Below are 20,703 nucleotides of genomic sequence, written 5' to 3'. Positions count from 1 at the left end.
CCTCCATGTATGTAAGTGCTTGCATGCCTGTGGAATGACAGAAGGTATCAGATTCCATAGGACTAGAGTTGCAGATGGCTAGCCACCACATGAGTGCTAGGAATTGAGCTCAGATCTTCTAGAAGAGCAGCCAGTGCTCATAAGTAACTGCTGAGCCCTCTCTCCAGCCCCACCTAATCTATTTTAGTATGGACATTTAAGTCTATGACTACACAAAGGAGTTTAGTGAATAAAACCTGATTTTTTTTTTTTAATGTCATAAGATTTCATACAAAGTAACATAAAATGGAAAACTAGTTCCCTTGGTGAATGAACTGTGAAGAGCCACAGCTGTTGAACTTGCAGACATCATTTATTAGTGTGTTGTGATTTTTTTTTAATAGCTCTTGTTTTGACCTGATCTTTTTTAATGTTTATGTTCAGTTTAATTTTAAGACTGATTTGAAAGAACAGGTAACTTATTTTCAGTATGTTTTCTTTTCAGACAAACATTATATCTGAACTAAGTAAGTGGAGACTTAATTTTATGGACTGGCACCGTCTGGAGATGAAAAAGGAGAAGGAGAAACATGCGGCACTTGTAAAGCAGCTCTCCAACCAGATCGCTGACTTGAAGGAGCTGCAGAAAGCTTTTGAAGTTTCCATCGGAAGAAAGGATGAGGTCCTCTTTTCTATGCCTCTCTTTAAGACTCAGCAGATTCTCAGTGGAAATCCAATTCTGAGAACTACTGATTATCCTGCTCCTGTAGGGCAGAAAGAGAAACTAAGCGCACAGCCCTGGGGTTTATTCTTAGTAGGCACAAGTGTATAGGGTTCCATCCTGAGCTCTGGCTTTGGAGTTTGCTGATGTTTAAAGAGCCTGCTCAGTGTAGACACAGACATACTAGGTTTTTCTACCTCATCGTTTTGTAGCTGTCATTAGCATTAAGGAGCCAGCATTTCCTACATTCTTCATCCTTGGAGATGATAGGTTAAGCATCTCAAATTCTATCAGGGAGATGTATTTGTTCACTGATGGAGATAAACACAGGAAATACTCTTTACCTCCTCTTGGCTTCTTAAAAACTCGAGGGTAGAGTTCAAACTGGTCCAAGTTTTTGGCCTCCTAATCACATCGTAAGCAAAATGAATCTGTGCCTCTGCTGATGCCCATCTGTTTATGGAGGAGAATGTGCTAGATGTCACAAAAGGATTCAGGGTAGACACCTCAGCAGCTTGCCTTGAGAAGTAGCACTCGGGTGTTTAATGAATCAAATAAAAGTGGCAGGTTCATTATTGCTTGGCTTTTTGAGACAGGGTCTCACTGTGTAGCCCAGGCTGGCCTCCAACTCAGTGTATAGCCCAGGCTGGCCTCTCAACTGGAAGTCGTCCTGGCTGTCTCCCAACTTCTGGGATTATAGACATAATCCACACAGCAAGCAAGAAGATGTTTTTCCAGATGTACATTGTTTTTGTTCTTTACGGGTATAGTATAAATCAAACATTTATGTAGTTTGCTTTGTTTGAAACATTGTCAGTCATTTTCTCTATTATCTTCAAACTTCTGATTTTTCTGACCTTGAAGTATCGTACGAAATGAGTATGTTTATGTTCTATTTATGAAAATGGATTAAATGAACAGCCATATATCACCATCCAGTTTAAGACACAGAATGCAGTGGACAACTTAGAATGCCCTTTTTATTAGAAAGGGAAAGCAAGGCTGGGCATGGTATGCGTGTAATCTCTGTATTGAAGAGGTGGAGGCAAGGAGAATCACAGGTTCAAGACCAGCTGTGAACACAGCAAGACTCTTGTCTGTAAGGGGAAAAAACATAAACTAGGACGCAGAGTCTTGTGGTAAGTGTTTGTGGTTTACTGAGGTCCTTCCAGTGTGTCTTATCTCAGATACATTTCTGTTACATGGTTCTCTGTAAAAGAGAGTTTATCTTCGGAGTTAAATGCTTTTTTTTTTAAGGATAATAATAATGTCATTCAAGAAAACCATTAAAACAGAACTATTGCTTTTATAAATCTGTTGAAACCACAAAGTAATTAAACACTGAGACACTCCTATATCCAAGGTCAAGGACTAGGAAGACATTTCAAAGCAGGCCCTTTTCATCAGTCACATAAGTAAAGACTTTATAGATATGTAACAAAACTTTCAAATGTACAGTTATCTTCATGAGGTAAATGGTAATAAGTATGTTATCCTCGTGCATGTAAACTCTTTTGGGGAGTAATATGATATACACAATGAAGATTTCTTTCCCTTTTTCCCATCATTCATTGATACTTACACATTCACATGGGAAATATGGCCTTAGTAACAATAGTCTATACTGAGCATGCTGGCAGATGCCTGCAATCCCAGCACTCAGGACTCTGAGTAGGAGGAGAATCACAAGTTTGAGTCCAGCCTAAGCTACATAGTGAGACTATTTCAAAAAACAGAAAGATGAGCTGATTGATGACTAGCATAGATACCCATATTATTCTCTATAGCATGAGAAAATGACTTTCTAAAAATGAATACGCTGAGCAGCCAGCCAGGCACCCTCCAGCTTAAGACAGAATCAAACACGTAAGGATGTGTGCCCTTCCCCAAAGTCAGAGCATCCCAGTAACTGGGTTATTACATTCACAGGTGATTTCCAGCTTGTCTCATGCCATCGGCAAGCAAAAGGAAAGGATAGAGTTAATGAAAACCTTCTTCCACTGGCGAATCGGCCATGTCAAATCAAGACAGGAAGTGAGTATAAACAGATGACCACTGTCAGTTATCAGCGAGACTTTAGGGGGGCTTCCTAGAACTCTTGGTAAAGTCAAAGATTTGTTTTCTAATGAGTCAATAGAAATTAGGTCAGAATGTTGCTCTGATTTCAAAGAAATTTGATTTTGATGCATTTAGAAAAATATCTCTCAGATTATATTGTAGTAGGACGTATATTTCGTGACAGATAAGCCATTTACTGCTTCATTGTAGTTTGACAAGGACTGTACCTAACTTACAAACACCTTGGTAATGAGACTCTTTTCCGAGACCTGACCTCGGAAGCAGTTATTTGGAAAAAGAATATATGGTCATTTGCTTCCTCTGTTGTTTCTGCTTCTGACGTGTCTATCCAAGAGGAGCAGCATGGCTGTGTATTCCCAGCTACTCAGGAGGCTGCAGCAGGGGATCACTTGAGCCCAGTGTATGAGCCCAGCCTGGGCACCATAGCAAGACGCTGGCTCTAAAAGAAATGCTGCTGATAATAAATAGCCAAACCCAACCTCTTCATAAACAGATACTCCTATATTCACACATCCAATGATACAAGTGGTGTTCGTCTGGACTTAACTTAGTGTGAGAATCAAAGGAGGTCATTTAAATAGGTTTTTACAAGTTATACCTGAATATCATTACTTTCATTAAGTAAATGCTGAAACAGTGTGTCAAAAATAGTGATATTTTTGTCATATTTGTTCTTTATTAAACTAATAAAGAACAATGTATTACTGAGGCCAGAAATGTTTGTGCGCACTGTGATCAGAGCAATCGAGAGGCTGAGGTAGGAGAATTGTGAATTGTCAGCTTAGTATGCACAACAAGACTGTCTTTTAAAGGACAAAACACTGTGTTAAAAGTGGAAAAGTGGGGCTGGAGAGAAGGCGCAGCAGTTCAGAGTGCCTGCTGCTCTTGCAGAGGACCTCAGTCCCCAGCAGCCACAGCAGGTGGGTTACAACCAACTGCAGCTCCAGCCCCAGGGGATCTACCGCCTCTGGCCTCCACAGGTGCCTGTGCGCATGCTCACAGACACACATGTATACAAAACTGAAAATAACTTTGTTCAAAACACAGAAAAGTATGAGTACGTATATGCCAGAAAAAAGATATAGATAAAGGAAATAAATATAGAGATAAAGGAAACGAATATAGATTGTATAGGCTATGTTCACATAGCCCTGGAGTAGTCCTAAGAGATCAATGCTTATGAAGAAAATTATCATGAATCTCCTTTAAGAGTACCTTGTATTAATCCAAGTGGATCAAATACACATGCATCACGTTGAAACAAGCTGTCCAGGGGTTGGGGACATGGCTCAGTCAGTAAAGTGACTGCTGGCCTGCTGCATAGGCGTGAGGGCCTGAGCTCACATCTCTAGCACCCAAATCAAAGCCAGGCATAGCAGCACTGAGGGTCTGGGAAGACCGGAGGATCCCTAGAACTTCTGACCACCTCAGCTGAGTCAGTCTCTAAAACTAAGGTGGAGAAATAGAGTAAGATAACCTACATGGACCTCTGACCTACACGTACATACATACGTGTACATGCCCATGTGAACATGCATACACCACACACAGGAGGAAGGTAGGTAGGTAGTAGGTAGATAGATTTGATAGATTTGATTGATTGGTTGGTAGATGAGACTGTCTAAAATGAGTGCCATAATTTAAAATTATGTATTAAGTGACACATGATGAGAATGTGTATTTTTAAAAGCTGGCTGGATTTGTCAAGTTGCCATCACTTTTGAATAGTATCTTAATTTTAAGAAAAGGAAGACGTGCAACTACTTGAAAAGCACGCACTGATCAAGGAAAAATAGTTTGTGCTGGGTGGTGGTGGCACACGCCTTTAATCCCAGCACTCGGGAGGCAGAGGCAGATGCATCTGTGAGTTTGAGACCAGCCTGGGCTACAGAGCGAGATCCAACACAGAGAAACCCTGTCTCAAAAAACAAAAAAAAAAAAGAAAAAGAAAAGAAAAATAGTTTATGTTCCCTGTTTTGTTCAGCTTGGTGTGGAGTGTGACAGTGTGAGTTGAGTGAATTAACTATTTCCACCAAAGGAAAGGGAAAGTAGTACGGCCTGAACCATAGCCACCACCTTGTTGCCTTCCACCTTTCTCTGACTCTCCAGCTCCTGCTTTCAGCAAAGGTCATGCAGATCCATGACTGAGATGACAAGTTTTGTTGTTTTTTCGTTGACTTGATAATCCATGTTGAACTGTGATCTCATGGATAAGAACACAAGCTCTAGAACCAGGCAACTCTGTCTTCTCCCTTCCCCCTGGGACCATGCTGGTTCCTGAACCTCTCTAAGCCAGTTTTCCATGTGCAGCAGAGTGATGGACAGGATTAGTGATAACACTCGTGCACTTCCCCCCGTCTATTTTTGGTTACACTGCCCGTGCATTTGCCAGTTCTCTGTGTTTCTGAGGTTGCGTGTTGCTTTTCTTCAGGTCTATGAAGGAAAACTGGCTGACCAATACTTCCAGAGAACTTTGCTGAAGAAAGTCTGGAAGGGCTGGCGGTCCGTGGTGCAGAGGCAGTGGAAAGAAGTGGTGGAGCGCGCGTGCCAGGCAAGGGCTGAAGAAGTCTGTGTGCAGCTCTCCAATGACTATGAAGCCAAACTTGCTATGGTAAGTGTTTTTAAACAAGAACACGGCCCACGGAATCACTAAGGGGTCCTAAGGCTCAGAAACTGAAGCAAGAATCACGGAGCCTGTATGGGTCTGAGCTAGCTCCTTTGCTATGTGTTATGATTGTGTAGCTTGGTGCTCTTGTGGGAATCCTAGCAGCGGGGGCATCTCTGACCCTTTCATCTGCTCCTGGGACCCTTTTCTTCCTACTGGGTTGCCTCGTCCAGCCTTGATAGGAGAGCTTGTGCCTCGTCTTGTTGTAACTTGTTAAGCCGTGTTCAGTGCACGTCCCTGAGAGACTTGCTCTTTTCTGAGGGAACGCGGAGGAGGAATGGATCTGAGGGAGAGAGAGGGGAGGTGCGGTGGGGGACTGAGAGGAGTGTGGGGGGGGATTGATCAAGATAGAATATATGAGAGAAGAATAAATAATAAAATTTCTACTTTGTATAGTAGAAGAAATGTATAGACTCACTATAAGTTAGGCTATGATTTTTTTTAGTGTTTATATAGCCAAGAGCAAAAATTTAAAGATGTTTATCTTTATTAATTTAAATAAACTATGCTCCTATGTAAATTTAATATAAAACAAATGTATATAAATTGAATTATTTTTCCTCTGGCTTTCAATAATAGAATTAACATTGTTTCCATAGGAAATCATTTGGATCATGAAAGGAGGAGAGGAAAACTAAACATTTAGAATGCAAAGGGCCTTTTGAAATCATATTAAAAGGAAAAAGAAAAAGTCTTTCTTATAACACCAAACAGTATTAAAATAAATTTTACAGAGCTAGAGAGATGTCACAGTCAGTAAGCTGCTTACCTTATGGGCAGGAGGAACCAAGTTCAATTCTTCTTTCTTTTATTTTTTTAAGATTTATTTATTTACTGTGTATATAACATGTATGACTGCAGGCCAGAAGAGGGCACCAGATCTCATTACAGATGGTTGTGAGCCACCATGTGGTTGCTGGGAATTGAACTCAGGACCTCTGGAAGAGTAGTCAGTGCTCTTAACCACTGAGCCATCTCTCCAGCCCCAATTCTTCTTTCTTAAAGAGCTGGGCTCAGTGTTGTGTTCTTGTAATCCCAGCACTGCAGAGCCAGAGACAGGAGGCTCCCTGGACCTCACTGCAGTCAGCTAACCAGATCAGTGAGTCCCATACCTGTGAGAGACCTGCCTCAGAAAACAAGGTAGACAGGAACCAAAGAAAACACCTGAGGTTATCTCTGACCTCCACATGCACACACAGATACACATGTGCATCCATACACATGCGTTTGCACAAACATGTACAAACTTACAGAAATAAATAATTTTTATAATAATATATAATGGCATACAGAAAAGATGTAGTCTTTTTAGGTTTGGTCTATGGGAAAGTAGGTTTTACCAAAATTTACTGTGTACTTTAAATTCTGTAAATAGCCTCTACTTTTCAAAAATTCTGTTAATATTCAAGAATTTTAGTTAGTTTTTATCCTCTCAAAGGAATATGGGTCATGTGTGGCTTGTATGAATATATTTTACTTAATATCCTGCATAAAAATTGTATAGTTTAAAAAAGAAATAAAAAGCCACATTTTTGCTGGACATGATAGCATATATCTGTAACCTGAGTACTTGGGAGGTAGAGATGGAAGGATGATTTCAAGGTCACCCTTGACGATATAGCAAGTTAGAGACAAGCCTGGGCTACATAGGACCTTGACTCAAAAAATTAAATAAGTAGATAAATAGCAAAGAATAACCTTAGTCTGCTTTTTGACAACAATATTCCTTCTTGTGTTTCAATCCCCTCCCCTTGTGTATAATTCTTTAGTTATCTGGAGCTTTGGAAAATGCAAAAGCCGAGATTCAAAGGATGCAACAAGAAAAAGAGCACTTTGAAGACTCCATGAAGAAAGCGTTCATGAGGGGAGTATGCGCGTTAAACCTTGAAGCCATGACCATATTTCAGAACAAAAGTGATGCAGGTGAGTAATTCATGGGTGGTTCTCTGCTCAGTTTCAAAAGGAACTTGAGGGGAATGTTCTGCAGTGAGTGTGCCTTGTCTCCCCATCACTGGTTTGTGTTTTCATGGGCTCATGCCCAGCTCCAAATCCACCGTAGTAGTCAGTCAGCTTATTCATTGTACCTCTCAATTCTTACTTAAGCTCAGTGTCCAAATGATTCCAGCATCTAGCTATAAAACCCAAGTTGGCCTCAAATTCATGTCCTGCTTCAGCCTTCTGTGGACTGGAATTTTAGGAATGCATCACCATGCACAGCCAAAGTAATGCTTAATTTTAACATTTAACATTTTAAGGTTCTCTTTAACTAATAATTTTAATGCCTCTAAACATTAAATTTCTATTTTCATTTTTGTATAAGTTGCCACATTTCATAGACAAGTTTGTTGATTAAATATTTCTAACCTAGTCATGGTTTCCTAAAACCTATTTTATCAGTAAAATAATTTTTTTAAGTCTATGTAATACCTGGAGTCTCTTTGTAATAATTTTGTCTGCATGGATTAGAACACATGACCACAACCATTTGCTACCAGTGAAGAGTGGGGCCAGTTCCCTCAATGGGCCTTAGACCCCTTCTCCAAGCGAAGCCTGTAGCACACCTGCTTCAGGGGACTCTCACAGAGAGACAGTGAAGGAGGAACAGGAGGCACTCTGTAAGTCAAGATGGTCGTGTAAGACCCTGCCTGCTTAGTGTCCAGTTGTCGTCTTCAGTCAGTCTCCCAGCCCACCTCTTCAGTGTTGCCTCAGATGACATCCAACTGGGGACTGCTGAGAAATCAGAGATGGTTTCATCTTGTTACACTGTGGTTTGATTGCACTCCTGTGAAAACTATTGATTGTTTAAGTCACAAATGGTGCTGGGTAGTGGTGTTTGGGCACATCTTTCTAGAATTAGCCATGGCCTGTGGTCTATGTACAGGTTAGACAGTAGCAACCTAGAATTACAAAATCTCAGGGATGACCAGTGTATCTCAATGATACCTAAGTAATTTGGTCACCACATTACCAGTTACTTTTTATTTATTTATTACTTTTTCATTGTATTTATCTGTTTGGGGGATGGAGGGCATACACAGGCCATGGCACACATGTGGAGGTCAGGGGACAGTCTGAAGGAGTCAGGTCTCTCTTTCCACTGTCCTACAATTGAACTCAGGCCATCAAGTTTGGGGACAAGCACCTTACTGGAGGAACCATCTCACCTGCTCCCCTAAATATTATTGGGGCTTTTTGTGAGAAAGGCAGAAGATGGCAATAACATGTAAGTCCTATTTGGGAGAAAGCTTATTTATGAGAGTTTCATTTCATTGATTAGCTGGGTTTTTGTGCCTTCATTTTAGAACATCCTTGAAATGATGAATGTAGAGTTTTCAAGCAGTTTTAGACACAGTAAGTGTGAAAAGTGAGAAAAATGTCTCCCCGTCAAAGAGAGATCTGTGAACAGAAACTTCATAAATGAGCCCACATCAGCAAGAGTTGGTCATCTGCCAGTTGCCATGAGGAGGGTGTTGATAGGGGAGATAGTTGCAAAGGTCTAATAGTCAGGATGGCTGTGTGAAGGGGGAAAGGCTGGAGACCCTCCCACCCTAGGTGACCACATACATTAGTTACCACATGTGTTTCGGTGGCGGTACACCCAGCCGGCTCCCACTGAGCACATACTTGATTCTTATCTTTTATATAAGAGCAGATCATTGGTTAGCTTTTACATGTTGACGCTTTCACCTCATCTGAAGTTGATATTAGCCAGTTAATACTGACACTGTATTAAGTGAACAGTAAACCCCCAAGATGACAAATAGGCATTTTCATTAGAACTATATTTTAACCATTAGTCTTTTCTCTACTTGGAGGGTAGTGATCTTAGTTTGGGCTACTGTTAATAGAATGGATTTGTGATTTGTAGGGATAGACTTCACGAGTAATAAAAAGGAAGAGAGTGGCCCTGGTGGTCCAGGAAGAGAACTTTCTGCTCATTTGGATACTTCTTCATCTACAATACCGTCAGCAATGCCGTCAGCAGTTCCGTCGCAGCTGCTGCCATCTGCAGCAGCAGGAGTGGCCAGCGCCACAGTCATTCCCTCCGCCGCCTCCATGACCTCTGCTGGAGCTACATCTGCCTCTTCTATTCACGTTCCTGTCTCTGTTCTGGGAGCAGGACCTGCAGCTGCTGCTGCCCCGGAAGAAATGGTTAGTACCCTCTGTGCAAGGCTTCGGAAGCATGGATGTCCTGTACAGCGTTTGTGGGGCTCTGGCTTTGTAAATGTAGTGCTAAGGGTCCAGCCCAGTCCAGCTGTCATCCCCAGCTGTACATGGGACATGGCGAACAGAGAGAAAAAAGTCAGTGTGATACTTGGCCAACTCACAGAAGTATGCAAGACAGGAAGTGGCTGAAACATTAGTTTGTAGTGAAAGTAATCCAAAAGTACTATTGCAGGAAAATAGGTTTCATTTGAGAAAGAGTTAATAACAGACTTTCTTTAAACAAACTAATGGGTATTTTCAAGGGCTTAGAAGACTCAGCGGTATTTTCTCTCCCTTTTTTTCTGGGTGATCTGTCACATACAACAAGTGACTGCCTCTGTTCATTTGTAACCCTGTTGAAATGAGGAAGGCCAGCCTTTCCTCCAGTCAACCTGCCTCTCCATAGGGGAGTGCTTAGAGAAGGGGACTGAACAGGGCGGAGAGTCGGTGTGAAAAGTCTGTGTTTGAGGACGTAATGAAATTGGTGACAGCCCACCGTGGCTGTGACTCAGGAGTGAACATCCACAACCTTGTCAGACTCAGCTCTGCTGCCCCTTCCCGTCCAGTGTCGCTCTCACACGAAGGCAGAGGGACTGTTTTCCCTCTCTCCTGGACTCTAGCCACTGACGTAACAGAGAGGATGGCGGAAAGGACTTTAGGTCTTTTTTCTCTTACTCTTTATTATGATGGGGGTCGGGGAGAGAGACAGAGAGATAGACAGACAGACAAACTCTCTCACCCCAGGTGGGCTTCAGATTTACAGCAAGTTCCTGCCTTGGCCTCCCTAGTACTGAGATTACATGAGATTACAGATGTGAGCAGGCACACTCAGCTTGGCAGTAGGTCGTAAACCGTTCCTGGCAGGCCGTGACCGGGCACTGTCGCTCTAGAGAGTTCTCTGTAAAGGAAGAAAGACAGATCTGGCCAGACAACTGGTCACATTTTCTCTTGTAGCTCACTTGAATTCCTTCCTTTCAGAGCTGCTAATTTTGGAGGCTAGCATCTGCTACTTGCCGTGTTTGCTCTGCCGGAAGTGAAAGTCCATGGCACATGTGTATACAGTACGAGAAATATGAACTGGGGAGGAGTTTGACTTAGAAATAAGACTAAAATTCAACCTGGACATATGTTCAGCTGTGTTTATTTTCCATGATTATACATCCTGGAGGGTAGTTCTATGTAGATTATCTCATTTAAATAAACACAGTAGGAGTTTATTTAAATTTCTGATTTGCCATTCATGTTGCATATGCAGATAACATACACAGAGCTAGATATTTCAAAATATCCTCCTTAAAATAGGGCTGCATCAGAGTCTGCATTTAGGGCTGACCCTGCGTACAAGTGTGCGTGTGAGTGAGTCTGCTCACAGTCCTCATGGTGCTTGCTTCCTCGAATAGTTCTGAAGTCTTTAAAACATGAAAAACAGTATTGTATAGACAGCCCTTCTTGTTTGTGGCACACATGCACACACACACGCACGCGCACACGCACACACGTACAACTCCAGTTGTTCTGGTGTTTGTGGGGATCTGGCTTTGTGTTCATTCACTTGCTCATATTTGTAAATGTAGTGCTAAGGATCAAATCCAGCGAAGCTCTCATCCCCACCGCTGGAAATGGAACATGACAAACATAGAGAAAAGTCAATGTGAACATGATCAAAGCTCCTATGAACTCACAGCACACACCAGGCTGCACCAGATTAGTGTTTGATGGGACTCCTGAGTGTGGATTGAGTGACTCTAGTTCTTGTGCCTTCTTTTGGGCTCTTTTCCTTCTGTTTGTTTTATCCAATTCTGATGTGTTGGGTTTTTTGGAGTTTTGTTTTGATTTGTTTGTTTCCTGGGTTTTTTTTTAGACAGGGTTTCTCTGTGTAGTTTTGATGCCTATCCTGGATCTCACTCTGTAGACCAGGCTGGCCTCGAACTCACAGAGATCCGCCTGCCTCTGCCTCCTGAGTGCTGGGATTAAAGGCGTGTGCCACCAAAGCCCGGCTGTTTGGGATTTTTTTAATCTTACTATATTTTATCATTATCCCTTAGAAGCCTGTTTGTTTTCTAATGAGAAACAGAAAGGGAGTGGATCCAGATGGGAGGGGAGGGGGGAGGAACTGGGAGCAGTGGTGGGAGGGAAAACCATAATAGAAATATATTATGTAAGGGAAAAACTCTATTTCCAATAAAAGGGAGCAAAGTGTAAAATGCATTTAAAAAAAAAGTCAGCATGCCACTTGGTTCAACCTACAGAAAGTACTCAAGACAAAAAGTGGCTAAAATATTAGTGTGTAGTGAAAAGTAATTCAAAAGTACTGTCACAGATGTGATAGTTACAGCACCTGAAGAACGTCTTCCGGGCCAGGGGAAAGACTCACGGGTAATCCTTCTGTAAGGACAGTGTAAAGTTTTCCCTTTGTGTCATCCAGATACTCAGACTCACCTCAGATGTGTCTTCTTGTTTTAAAAAGAAGCACAAGGCCAGCCTGTCTCAACTGCACCCAACCCTACCACACATCTCCACAAAAGCGCGATAGGCAGTTATCCCAGCAAATTGTTTCAACTCACAGAGCTGGGCAGTAGATGGCGCCACGCTCCCCTGGTTCTAGGAGTGTATTGGAGTCCCTGAGGAAATGCCCCTGGCTGGATTTCCAAACTGTTTACTGAAGTTTTTCATCTAACTTCTCCCTCCATCAGAATGGACGGAGTATTGTGAGGTAGTTGGTATTGTTTTCCCGTTTTATAAGTGAGGAGATTGAGGTTTATAGAGGGTAACCCCTATGGACATACTTAGCACTCAGAAGAGCCAGTTTTCAGCAGACAGACAGGTTAGGTGGTGGTTTTGGATTGTAAATAGACCACCTTTCTAGTAAAAGCCTTACCCGATGTGTTTACCATTTTCCAGTGTCAGTTTCTGTAAAGTATGTTATGAACTAGCAAAATGTTCAACACTGTTAGTATTTTTGTTTTCTCCCCACCACCTAATTTAACAGAAATCTTTTTAATAATTTTTCATACAAATTCTCTGTAAAACATCCTTATGCATTTTTAAAAACAGCTCTTTTTTTCACTAGTTTAAACTGTTTGTGTTGCATAAATATTATTTTGTAAATTTGTATGGTGTGAGGGAATGCCCACACTGGCCACAAGGGGGCGTCTGAGCCCCTGGAGCTGGAGTTATAGGTGGTTGTAAAGCAGCCGATGTGCTGAGAACAAACCCACGTCCTCAAAGAGCAGAAAGTGCTGTTGATAACCGAGCCATCTCCTTACCCTCTACTTCCTGTATATACAGTACAGTTAGCAAGTCAAACCACTGGGAACAACTCCAAGCATGCAGGTGACTTCTTTCAAACCGTGACTGTAGCTGGAGCTTCGACGTGTCCTCTCCATCTCATGAGGCAGTCTGACGCAGTTCTTAACTGGGTTGGGGCAGCTGATCATCTGTAGTTCCTGGCTACTCTGGGGTTCCTCATTCCAAACTTTTCTGGGTTTTCATGCATTCCGTCCCTCTTCAAGTGAGATGAGCTGCTATGGAGGGACATGTTTATCACCTTGGGGTGTTAGAGGTGCAGTTCCACCTCACTTTTCAGTACTTTGGTTACTGGTGGGTTCCCCCACTGCTAAGGATCACACCCAGGGCTCAGCACATATGAGTGCTCTGGTGCTGAGCTGATTCTCAGTTCCAGTGGATTTTCCTGTCAACTATTAATTTCATATTCTAAAATAGCATTTAGGAATCTTTATTTGGAGTTGGGGCCCAGCTTCTTGGTAGAATAAATTCCTGGCATGCATAGGTTCAATCCCAGTTGCCAGTCCCAAAAAATAATCTTCATTCATTCACAAAATATTCTGTACCTTATGTTTGCTGATCTGTATATTATATATATATGTAATATATATACTTTCCTGAAGATAGAAATGTGAATTTAGTTTGCAAAACATTTATGAACATCTTTTCTTAATTTGTTTTTAATGTGTGAGTTTGGGGGGGCGTGGGGGTTGTGCCCAGAAGTGTCAGATCCCCTGGAGCTAGATTATAGGTGGTTGTGTGCCATCTGATGTGGTTGATGGGATTTGAACTCAATCCCTCTGAAGAGCAATCCATGCACTTAACCACTGAGCCGTGTTTGCAGCCCTGTGAACATCTTAAAATCTGAGATTTGTTTGCACAAATACATAAGATCCATAAAGTTCACTAATTAAAAAAGCAGTCTTTACATTTTCAACAACAGTCCTCCAAATCCCCTTCCCCAAGCTGTTAGCTGTTTCTTTCTGGCCCCTTTCCTTGAACAGTATGTTCCTGTCTTTGGCATACATTTGTTAATCTGAATCCTTATCTATTGACTTCCTCCTGTGGAGGAAGGGCCTGGCCTGTGACACCATCGTAGCCTTCTGCCGGGCCCTTCCTGTGTGTCAGTGTTTAATAAGCTATTCCAGCTTGAACTTCAATCGGACTTGAGAGTCCTGTGTAAATATAACTAAGCCTTGAATGTATGTGATGACATTTCCTTCCAGCATATTTTTTGTTCCTAGAATTAATTGCTTCATTTTTGCCTTTGCTTGGGTTTTTATGGCACTATAATGAATTCTTTCCAGATTCTTTAAGGACTTGCACAACCCTATTAAATGTTGTTTTCCTCTGGGTTGTTTTAATTTCCCCAGAGCCAAGTCTCCTTGATTATCCTCTCCATGAGTCAGTAGACAGCTCTTAGCATCTGCAGCTGAATGCAGATAGAGAGAGAACCTTGGATGGGCCAAACCATGGGGGAAGGACCAATATTTAATAAATGCTTTTAGAAGAACTATTGAGGAAAAAACATGCATTTAGATTAATACTTCACACGGAATTTTCAGTTACACCACCATGAGTACATATAAGAGCATAGTTATTGCAGCTGTCCAAAGGAGATTATGTTCTCCTTCAAGTAAGAAGAGTTCATGATAAGATTGAAGACTATGGACACTGAAAAGTGAAGCATGGGGTGTGGGGGGTCTCAGCTGGAAAAAGTACTTGAGGACCTAATTCCAAATCCCAGCACTTATTTTCAAAAAAGCCAGGCATGGTTGCACATGACTATAGCCCCAGCATAGGGAGCTATGGTGGGCAGGGGAGACAGATAGGTGGATCCTGAGAGCTCGATGACCAGCCAGCCAGCAAGCCTAAACAGTGAGCTTCTGGTTCAGTGAGACCCTGTCTCTAGGCAGTAGGTCTGAGAACAATAGAGAGGCACCCAGCCTCTCTCTGTCTTCTGCATGGATATGTACAAGCGTTACCACCCACAGGTTGAACCCCCAAAGAAGGAAGGAAAGAGGCAGGGAAGGAAGGAAATACATAAGGAAAATGTTTATATTACTAGATGAGTGTTTTTAGTCCTTAAATGAAGTTAATACCCATCAGGAACTATTAAATTTTTTTGTTTGGGGAGCTAGGAATCAAACCTGTAAGTCCATTCATGGCATACCAAAACCACTCAGTAACACTCCCAGCCCAACTGATGCTAGTGTGTGTGTGTGTGTGTGTGTGTGTGTGTGTGTGTGTGTGTGTGAGAGAGAGAGAGAGACAGAGAGAGACAGAGAGAGACAGAGAGACAGAGACAGAGACAGACAAAGAATATCTTACTGTGTCTCTCAGGCTGGCCTCAAACTTGTGGTCCTCCTGCCTTAGCCTCCCAGGTGCTACACACATTCATACCACCCTGCCCATATTTTTGGAGCTATTATATTGTTTTAATAGCAACTGTCCTTTCCATTTCTGACCAAAGTTAAAGAACTGACAAGTTATAGTGTAAATATGAAATATTGATGAAGCATTACAAGTCAAATCAAAAAGCATTACCTTATACAGAGTTGAGCATTTATATAATAAATTGACAGTGAAAATAGGAAATTATACATCACTCTTGATATACATATAACCTTTCTTCAATATCATCTAGTGGTAACAAATAAAAGCTTTAAATGTTGAAGTTGCTTTTTGATGTGATCGTCCCATTTTTGCTGTATTTCTACAAAAATAACTTGTAGAAATGTTTTTACAAAAATTATTTACTGTAGGAAGAGAACGGAGGAAAAACTAGTCTGTTATATGAAATCATTCTTTACAAATTATTTTAAGTTTCTGTATTCATGAAACATTGTTAAAGTTTTTTAAAGCAGGACAAAAACATGTATGTAATGATGATAGTTCTACTTAAGGATTGAAGTCATAACCCAGACAGTGGCTGGTGTTATGGAGGATGAGTGGGAGAAGAGGAAATGGGCGAGAGGTGTGTGTGTGATGGAGTACCTACACTGTGGCTCAGTGCCAGCGGGAAGGAGTCTGCGTGTAGTAAAATGTCGCAGATATGTACACAGGCCTCGTGCGGCCCCAGTGTGCTGGTGTCGATGTGGTTTACTTCAGGTAAGACTTGATCCTTGCAGGAACCTAAGAGAACACACAAGGATACTTCCTGGGAATCTGTCACTTCAAAAGTAGGGTTTTAAATCTCAAAAACATTTTTAAATAGTTGACATGCCAAGATTAGAAGAATATTTTAGAGTTTGGGAACATTGCGGTTTTGTTTTGCCTTTTTGTCTGATTAGGTTTTAAGTGCTGTGTGTTTTCTTTGAAAATTACACAACAGAGTAATGCAGAGTGTGCAGTGGGTCTTCCAACGACTTGGTATTTGGTTTGGTTTTGCAGTACATGCCAAGAGTTGTGACTTCAGCACAGCAGAAGGCTGGGAAGACAATTACAGCTCGGATCACGGGACGATGTGATTTTGCTTCCAAAACTAGAATCAACAGCAGTTTGGCTATCATGGGAGTTTCTCCTCCCATGAGCTCGGTTGTCGTGGAGAAGCATCATCCAGTCACAGTGGTAAGTCCTGTCGGGAAGTCTTTTTCATGAGTTCGTCCCCTAGTCACCCCTGACATTCATGGTTGGTCATTGTTACCATGTACTCTTAGTCTATGTAAATCATACTTACCAATTCCTCCTGTTAACAAGTATGTCTATTCCAATGGCATAAAAATGGTCAACTAGAAAAGGTAATCCAGTAGGCCGACTGCTAAAACAGTAAACTGAAAGGTTCCATGCAAGAAGAAAAAAAGAAAAACCGTTTACTGGTAAAGCGACTCTTTGCGCTGCAGGTATTGAATATAAGAAAATGTTCCTGCCTTAGGCTGCTGACTCTTGCCCTTGTATTTTCCAGTCTCTTTCAGTAGCATGTCTAGCCTATCTCTACATTAAAAGATGGTGAGTTACAAGAAGTATATGTGCTGTAAGGGAAGATGTGTAGACTTGAAGCAGGAGGCAAGTGAAACCATCCTGGTTGTTACCTCCATTTGCTGCATCTGGATAGAGACAAGTCAAGTCAAATAGTTCAGCCTCCATTTTCTCTTCTGTGAAATGGGGTTGGTGAGAGTACTGAGCTTCTGGAACACTGTCAGAATTCAGGATTAAATGAGAAAATACATAAAGTGGCATATACAGAGGAACTTTGTAAACTACAGAACCTTTAGAAACCATGACTTAACTAGGAACGTGAGATTTTCTGTTTCTTTTTTCTTTTTTTTTCTTATTCTAATCTTTGAATGTTTGCTTGCATGTATGTCTGTGCACCACATGTATGCCTGGTCCAGAAGAGTGTATCGGATCCCCTAGAACTGGGGTTACAGATGATTGTGAGCTGCCGTGTGGATGCTAGGAATCGAACCTGAGTCCTCTGGAAGAGCAGCAAGTGCTCCTAACCTCTGGGCTGTCTCTCCAGCCCTTGCATTTTAGAGAGTAGAGAAATTGAGGAACTAAAATCTTTTTAAGTTTTTATTGAATTAAAATAAAAATCACATCATTTCTCAAATCCTTCCTACCCACCCCCCATATCTGACTCTCCTACTCCCTCCCAGATTAACTTCTTGTTGTGACGGAGTAGAATTTTATCTCCTTTCATCAATTCCTTTCCTCCCAGTATTATATCATCCTCTTCTGTTTTCCTTACTTTCCCTAACTGAGTTCAGGTTAAGCCTCCATCAAATAATGTACTCAAACCTAAACTTTGAGGAACTGGAACCTTAACTCTTTCTTTCCAGGCGCTCTGTTCTCTCCTGGGCTGCCTTCTGCTCTTCAGCATGCACACAGTGCTTGCCTGGTAGCAGGTGCCTGTGAGCCAGAGGTCCAGGAACCCTTCCGCTACTGCTGCTTCTTCGTCCTGTGACAGTTGTGGTCCTCTACGCTGTCTGAATTGTTTCCCAGGAATCTCAGTCTAAAACTAGCAGAAACCATTATGGCCAATAAAGCATGGATCTGTTTGTAGTGCCCTTGCCCATCTGCTGGGCATTCACTTGCTTCTGGGGCTGATTTCCTGTTCTGCCATATTTTGTAGATCATAATACCATGGGAACTCTGTCTTTCTACAGTCCCTCTTACCCATCCTCAAGGAGAAACCACTTGGATAAATCATGTCATATTTGATGTTTGCCAACTAAAATTTCATACCAGCTGCAAGAATCTCCCATTTGTAGTGGTTACCCAGGTGTTTATAGTTGGAGAAACATCTGTATAAGATACTTTAAGAAGGGAGGTTACTTTTCCATTTCTCCATAGAGGAATTCTCACTTTTAAGACAGAATTGGACATGAGGACCCTGTTTTATTATGTAGTCTTTGAAATACATGATAAATATATTGACTAAATGCATTTTTTATCAATTTTATGTCTGTGGATGTTTTGCCTACATATTTGTCTGTGCACCACATGAATGCCTGGTCCTCTACCTGCTGAGCCATCAGTCCTGCCCCTAATGCATAAAATTATACTTGAAATATTTTAAAGATAATTTTTCTAAATTGGAGATCCTTTAGTAGAAATTTGTGTGTACATGACTAAGAACTTAACTTGATACAAATCCCTCTGCCAGCTACTAAGACATTGTAGCAGATACAATAAAGTCTTAACTGTATCCCATCTGTATGTATATACACAATGTATATTTTTACATCTCACATATGTAGACTGAGTCTACTCTGCCCTGACTTTAAGTCTTTAGCACGTATGTCTCAGCGTTCCCTGAACTTTGAGCTGGTGTGCAGATCATCTTCTCCACAGTGTCTGTACTTGTTCCTCACATTCAGTTCTTCCCTTGTTTAGGAAATTGTGATTCAACTGAGTACGGTGGCATGTTCCTTATTCCCAACATTCCGGAGGCTGGGCAGGTAGATCACAAGTTTGATTCCAGCCTGGGCTACATAGCAAAACCCTCTTGAAGGAAAGAGACACTAAGGGAACCCCTTGTCTCTTGTGTGACTCTAAAATGTTGGGTCTGCTCCCAAGTGAGATCTGAGGTCTATTTTACCGTGACTTGAAGCAGGGCCTGGGCTGAATTGAATAAGGGGTGAATGTTTAGAGTTGACCCTCATCCAGACACTGTGAAGTCCTTTTCTGTACTTGGTCTCTGTGAACCTTTTCCTCTTAGACCTCTTAGAGCAATGATTCCCAAGGCTCAGGTATTAAATGTGGTTCCTTTTAGAGAAGGGCTTCACAGGTTGGTTGAATGGCAACTCCACCCAGTGCATTGCTGGTATCTGCAGGATGCCAAATGCCTGTTGGTTTGGGTTATAGGTGATGCTTCACATCTAAACTCTCGGATTATTAAAGCAACCTCTTATCTTTACAGCAAACCATTCCTCAGGCAGCTGCTGCCAAGTACCCACGGACCATCCATTCCGAAGGCGCCATGCCAGCTTCTAGGTCTCTCGGAGCCAGGCCAACACACACCCAGTCTCTCTCCAGTGTTCAGTCCATAAAAGTGGTTGACTGAGTGACTGTTCACACTCAGGCTTTTCAGTCCTCTGATAAGGACTTGACTGGGAGCAAGAAGATTTTGTTTTTGACTTTTCTGTACTCTTAGAACTCATGGACACATGTTCATCTTTTCAGAATTCTAAGAGACTTTCCCATCCTTTGTAACTGTGTGCAGAGATTATTTTAATGTTGTTATTTTTATTTAAACAATTAAGTAGAACTTTTTAATTAAAAAAAAAAAACTTTGTTCTAAACATGTCCAGCCTACCACTGATTGCATTGTTGAAGGGTACATTATTTCTAAAAGGAAATCATTTCCATTGTTACTGAGCCATAATTTACACAAAACTTTGAAAGAGACTTTTACTGCCATTACTAAAACATAAGAAGCTATTTTAGTTTCTAGATAAAGACCAAGAGTAACAGTGGTATTTCTAAACACAGCCTTTTCTGCCTTCAGTGTCGTAGTCTTCGTCTCTAGGACTGCAGTTAAACGCTGAGGGAGACAGGCTACATCTGTGAATGAGACTTTTGATTAGCACCCAGACAGAGAGAAGCTCCCTGCTGGGATGACTCTGCTTTCTTTGTTCTTTCTCACCTTACTGGAGCCTGCAGCATTGAGCCTGACTGTTCTTTCTACACATCCACGCATGTGCTGCAGAAGGGTGCCCCGCAAGACTACAGAGCTTTTAGCCTGAGTGTAAGCTTTTCAGTGGCTGGCCAGGGTGAATAAGCCATCTGGGCCAGGCATGATGGCACACGCCTTTAACCCCACCAATGGGGAGGCAGAGGTAGGTGGAGCTCTAGTTCAAGGCCAGCCTGGTCTACATAGTGAGTTCCAGGACAGACAGCCAGGGCTGTGTAAGAGAAACCCTGTCATAAATAAATAAATAAATAAATAAATAAATAAATAAATAAATAAATAAATGAATAAATTTTTTGAAAATTAAAAAAGAAGGGAGGAAGGAAACTATCTGGGCAGACCTGACGTTGAAGAAAAGCTGTTCAGCAGTTTGTTCATGACTCTGTTCTCTTGGGCCAAACATGTAATTAGATGGATTTTAGGATGCTCATCTGAGATATAAGTGGAATGGACTGCCCTTCCCTGTTTGATACTGTACTTACGGAGTATATGAGCGCGTGCTCAGGAGTCCATCTGGGCCTCCACCTGCAGACATGGGAGGGTTTGATCAGCAGAAGCCTCTACAGTTTGAGCATGATCCACTTCTGTGCTCTCTCGTTTCATCATAAAAAGTCACTGTTCCTGCTTCGGAGA

At 41.7% G+C, this 20,703-nt stretch overlaps 1 protein-coding gene across 4 annotated transcripts in view; it reads left to right on the top strand.

Moving 5' to 3' along the window:
• Poc5 (POC5 centriolar protein) overlaps positions 1–19,592 on the top strand; it is a 31,151-nt gene extending 11,559 nt beyond the window's left edge. For all 4 annotated transcript variants that reach the window (XM_059276285.1, XM_059276286.1, XM_059276287.1 and 1 more), the window contains exons 7-13: positions 485–661; positions 2,630–2,734; positions 5,211–5,390; positions 7,214–7,367; positions 9,313–9,596; positions 16,329–16,505; positions 19,300–19,592. In XM_059276285.1, coding sequence (XP_059132268.1) covers positions 485–661; positions 2,630–2,734; positions 5,211–5,390; positions 7,214–7,367; positions 9,313–9,596; positions 16,329–16,505; positions 19,300–19,443 — 1,221 coding nt within the window. In that variant the 3' untranslated portion in view covers positions 19,444–19,592. The remainder of the gene's footprint in view (positions 1–484; positions 662–2,629; positions 2,735–5,210; positions 5,391–7,213; positions 7,368–9,312; positions 9,597–16,328; positions 16,506–19,299) is intronic.
• The last annotated feature ends 1,111 nt before the right edge of the window (positions 19,593–20,703 follow it).

This window comes from Peromyscus eremicus, chromosome 11 (genome assembly GCF_949786415.1).
Source record: "Peromyscus eremicus chromosome 11, PerEre_H2_v1, whole genome shotgun sequence".
NCBI lineage: Eukaryota > Metazoa > Chordata > Mammalia > Rodentia > Cricetidae > Peromyscus > Peromyscus eremicus.
The sequence above is the reverse complement of the archived record's forward strand: the minus strand, read 5'-3'. Positions and strand labels throughout refer to the sequence as shown.